Here is a 4,761-nt window from a genome sequence, read left to right on the forward strand (position 1 = left end):
CTAAAGAAGAGACCGACCCGATATCCACTGAAAAAAAATGTTAATTCTAAAACAATCACAATGTGTACCTTTCAAAAATACAACATTTATGACGCAGATCACAGCTCATATAACAATAACGTCAGGGCGTGTCCCCATCTAGTACGCTATAATTTAGTGATCCTAAGGTAAGGTGACACTAAAAATAAAGATTATAAATCACTGCCGTGAACAAGTAGTCGTCGGAATCGATCATGTTCCTCTCAGATCGAATTTCTATAAAAATGAATCACAGTAAAAGTTTCATAGAATTCTGTATGTGTATAATATTAAATGCACACAGTTCACTGGTTTGTTCGATCATGTCGATATAAAACGACCATTATGGTCTAGTAACACACTACCATGATAATACTCGTGCAGCGAAAAGTCGGAAATTAATGACACATTGGTTTGACAAAAATGGATACCCTCTGTAAAACAAGAGTTGAATTAAAAGTTACCTTGTTTATAACAGGCTTGGGCGCTTTGGACTATGTACAGAGTTACCCTACTGGACATAAAATGAGCTAACAGTCTTGTCATTTAAAATGTATGTACAACCGTTAATACGCATTACTGAGATCTTTTCGAAATAACCATTTCCTTTGTCCCAGAATGCAGTCTTGGAACCAGGATTTGGTAACAGTTTTACTAATTGCAGGGCATTGAGCAAGATTCACACGGACAACGCAAACTGCCTAATTATCGCCATACACATCACAAAAATCACAGATGGTTCCTCACAAAGACATCCTTTAGCCTTGAAACCAAGTCTGACAAATAATGACCAATGCGTTTACATAGCTATTCGGTTAAGTTTTCGATACCCGACTATCCCCTACAGTAGATCGTTGTCGACGTCCTCCGCGTCCTCGAGAGCCACCGAGTAGGCAGGCGCGGGCCGCTCGTCAACCGCAGGCGGCACCGGAGCTGGGCCGTCCTCCACCTCGCGGACCCCGCCGGGCAGGTAGTCCTTCCAACTCCGGAACAGATACCGGGTGAACTTGCGCAGCTGCCGGAACTTGCAGTACGTTGCGCCCTCTGCAGACTCGAGCTGCTGGGTCTGGATGAGGAAGCCCTTCTCCTTGAACGTCCTCTCCAGCTTTTCTCTTTCCAGCGATTTGCGCGTCTTCCTCTTGCGGCTTGCATTCGGATGCTGCTGCTGTAGCAGGTGGCGGTGGTGCTGCTGCATCTGCTGCTGCATCTGCTGCTGCAGCAATGCGTCCGGATCCACGTTCCCCACGTTCCATCCCGCGGAGGGAGCCGTGCGACCGACCGGCATCTGCAACAGCGGAGCAGGGATCCGTGAGGCCTGGGCCTATATGATTGCGTGCGACGCCTAAGTAACACGTCACAGTCACGAATAGACTACACATCCAAGTTCAAGATGAAATAACGACCTCAAAATGGCGGTATCGAAGTCGAAAATATGGATTCGCTGACACGAATCAACACATCGCGACATGTTCGTGTTACTGCAGACAGAGCACGGCGCACATGTGAGACCGCAAGGCAAAAGCACGATAAGAAAATGTTAAGCGCGTTATCACCTTAAACACCTCCACCCCAGGGAGTACTTGCTTGCCGCACCTGCTGTGGAGGGAAGCCCAGCAGGCCCTGCTGAGGCATGTGCAAGCTCTCCATAACGTTCTGGAACAGAAGTGTGCGCAGGTTCTCCGGTTGAGGTTGCGGCGGCGTCTGCGCAGGATACGGCTTTGGAAGCAGCTGCTGTTGCTGTAGTTGCAACTGTTGCTGCTGCTGTTGTTGTTGCTGTAGTTGCTGCTGTTGTTGTTGCTGCATCGACTCTCTGGGGAAGAACTCGTATCCTCTCATGGACTTGTCCCCTGTGCCACTATAGTATCGGAAGTTGCCACCCGCGTCGACCGAGAGCATCTTCTTCTCCTGTAGACTAGGCTTGGCTCCGCCGGTAAACTTAAACTTGCAGATGCTGACCTGCGAGCAGAGGGTGGCGTGTGAAATGAAAATCGAAAAAATCAAAACGAAAACGGATGACAAACTGACAGGAAATACGAGAAACCCACCTCTGTGGTGGGGTTGCTGCTGCTTTCCGTCGGGACCGGCGGTATGAATATGGCAGAGCGCTTTCTCTTGGGCGGGCTAGGCGCGGGCCCCGGGCTGGGCGCGGGGCTGGCGGCCGGAGAGGACGACGCGGCCCGCGCCCTGCCGCCGCCTGCGCTCGCCCGGCCCGACCTGGAGGACGGCCTCGACGACGTGTGCTGCTGCTGCTGCTTCTCGTGGCGGCGCGAGGGCGGTGCGGCCATCGGGGACGGCGCCGCGGCCGGCTCGTCCTCTAGGCCGGGCAGCCTGAGCAGGGGCGGCAGCGGCGGCAGCGGCGACATGGCCTGCAGCGGGGGTAGCTGCGCCATCCCCGCTGGCAGCGGCGGGAACCCCTTGCCGTACAGCAGGGGGTGAACGTACAGGGGGTGGCCCTGCGCGCCGCCCCAGTACAGCATGTTCTGCCGGGGGAACGCCTCGTCGGCGGTCGACTTGCCGTCGCCGTCCTCGTCCTCATCGTCCTCGTTCTCGTCGTCGTCCTCCTGGTTGACTAGACTGGGGTCGGCGTCCACCTCGATCACCTCGCTCTCCGGGGACGGGGGCTCCGACTTGACCGCACCGGCCGTCGCCACGCTGCTGCTGCCGCCGCCGTTTGACTCGTAGAAGTTGCCGTGCCGGCGGAGGAGCTTGATCTTGAGCGGGTTGTGGTCACGGACGCACAGGTTGAGCGGCTCCTCGGCACCGGCCGGCCGCGCTGCCACCAGCGCCGCCCCCAGGGCCGCCTGCGCCTGCTCCTCCTGGGTCAGGCGCTTCTCCAGCAGGCTGGAGATGATTCTGCTCTGCACATCGCTGCGGCTGAGGCGAGGCGGCAGGGCCGCCGCTGCGGGCCGCGCCGGGGTGTGCGCCGGGGCAACAGCAGCCGCGGGTGCCTCCTCGTCGGCGTCGCGCGGGAACACGGTGCCGTAGTTCTTGTAGATGAGGTGGCAGATGTCGGCCTTCTTTGGCTTACGTCCGCGCCTCGGCTTCATGTTGTCCAGCGTCATCTCGCCCATGTAGGGCAGGTCCTGGAACGTCATCACCTTGGAGGCGGGCACGGATGCCGGCGGCAGGACCCGGCACACGTCGAGGGGCTCGCGCTGCCCGCCAGCCCCCAGCAGGCTGGACAGGAGCGCGCGCTGCCCGTTGGCCTGCTGCTCCTCCTGCTGCTTGGCGTGGTCGCCCGCCCCGGGCTGCGCCATGATGCTCATGAGGTTGCCCGCCACGAAGGCGGCGGGGTCCAGGTCAGTCTTGCCCTGCCCGAGCAGCGCCTGGTAGCGCGTCAGCACCTCGAGACCGAACGGCATGGGCACGGGGATAGGGAGCGGCGCGGCGGGGAACGCGCCCTCCGCGCTGTCGCCGTTGGTGGGCTTGGGCGCGAGTGGCGGCAGCGCGGGGGCGGCTGCCTGGGGCTCCGCGGCAGCTGCGGCGGCGGCGGCGGCGGCGGCGGCGCTGCTCGCGGCGGGCGCCGGCCGCTTGTTGCGGTCCGGGTTCCGCGGGGCGCGGCTGCCGATGACCCTCGCCTTGTCGTCGCCGCTGTCCCTGCCGCCGCGGCCCGCGCCGCCGCCCGCCAGCGACGCCTCGTAGTGGTCCAGGTACTCCGGGGGCAGAGCCTGGTGGTGGAACTTGAGCTTCCAGCGGGAGCGCCGGCGGCCTCTGCAGAAGGACGAACAGTGTGAGCCGAGGGCTGCAGTTTGCCAAGTGAGCCGTCATTGAAACTACGTTTGTTTTACCTTCCTCTTCCGCTCTCAGTCCCTCTGTACGTCTCTCTCTGCTGTGGCTGCTGCTGTTGCTGTTGCTGCTGCAGCTGCTGCTGCTGCTCCTTTATGCGCTGGTGGATCTGCCGCAGCTGCAGCTGCTGTTGCTGCTGGTACTGCTGCTGAGGCTGCGTCATGGCCGGGCTTAGCCTGTCCATCGTCACGGAGGGGCTGAGTGAGAGAGCAGACGTTAGATGCTGTCCCGGCACAAACAAAATCGTTATGACCGAGCCAGTGGGTGCTGAACCTTTACCTGGACCTCGAAGACGCCGACACCGGTCTGCTGGAGGCGGGGCTCTCGGCGTTTCGCAGCGGCGACGACGCCGAGGGCGCCGTGGGCACCGAGTGCTCGGTGTCCTCCTGCTTGACCGTCATGGTGAGCCCCTGGAGGGTGCGCAGCACGGCGTCCCCGGCCGCGGGCGGGTCCGGCGCGCACCCCGGCGAGGCCCGCCGCTCGTCCCGCTCCCACAAGGAGTCCCGGAGGGAGTCCCGCTCCCCGAGCGACTCCTCGGCCGCGTCAAGCACAGCCGGCTCGGCCGAGCGCGGGCTCAGCTCCTGCGTCGTCTGCATGCTTCCCGCTGGAATCAGATGAAGGCACGCGCTTATGAGAACTTGAGTACAAAAAACAAATCCAAACGTAGGGTTTGGGCGGGTTTGGATCAAATGCATCAACACAAGACAATAACAATTCTAATACCCCCAAAATCCTAAAATGCATGAAAGTGCCGAGGACAATGAAAGTTTCAAGTTGAGTAAATCTTTCCTCAATAGGTCGCCAGCTGTTTGAATGCGCCAAATCATTATTCCATATTGGAAAAGAAAAGTTTTGCTGAATTCGACGGCGATGGGTGGTACTGTACACGCGGAATGACAAAGTGAGAAACGCGGCGTCGCGTTGCGGACGTACGCGGGGCGGGGCGGGGCGGCGGGG

The 4,761-nt window shown here is 59.5% G+C and overlaps 1 protein-coding gene across 2 annotated transcripts; it reads right to left on the reverse strand.

Annotated features, from left to right (window-relative positions):
- Window positions 1-667: 667 nt before the first annotated feature.
- Window positions 668-4,403, reverse strand: LOC113201870 (AF4/FMR2 family member lilli). Of its 2 annotated transcripts, none has more exons than XM_052276075.1 (5): window positions 4,084-4,403; window positions 3,807-4,001; window positions 2,064-3,729; window positions 1,612-1,974; window positions 668-1,303 (listed from the first exon to the last, which is right to left on the reverse strand). In XM_052276075.1, exons 1-5 carry the CDS (start codon window positions 4,398-4,400, stop codon window positions 860-862), a joined length of 2,985 nt encoding a protein of 994 aa, XP_052132035.1. In that variant the 5' UTR covers window positions 4,401-4,403; the 3' UTR covers window positions 668-859. The 2 variants fall into 2 exon arrangements, with proteins under 2 accessions (XP_052132035.1, XP_052132036.1); XM_052276076.1 differs by having other exon boundaries at window positions 1,157-1,303; window positions 1,572-1,974.
- Between the last annotated feature and the right edge of the window lie 358 nt (window positions 4,404-4,761).

The sequence above is a fragment of the Frankliniella occidentalis genome, unplaced genomic scaffold, assembly GCF_000697945.3.
Source record: "Frankliniella occidentalis isolate FOCC.00 unplaced genomic scaffold, Focc_3.1 Scaffold1556, whole genome shotgun sequence".
Lineage (NCBI taxonomy): Eukaryota > Metazoa > Arthropoda > Insecta > Thysanoptera > Thripidae > Frankliniella > Frankliniella occidentalis.

Coding starts and splice junctions, on each gene's coding strand:
- LOC113201870 (XM_052276075.1), bottom strand. CDS start 4,400: ATGCAGACGACGCAGGAGCTGAGCCCGCGCTCGGCCGAGCCGGCTGTG. Junction 1,975..2,063: donor GCAGCAACCCCACCACAGAG/GTGGGTTTCTCG, acceptor CTCTGCTCGCAG/GTCAGCATCTGCAAGTTTAA. Junction 1,304..1,611: donor TGGGCTTCCCTCCACAGCAG/GTGCGGCAAGCA, acceptor CCGCTGTTGCAG/ATGCCGGTCGGTCGCACGGC.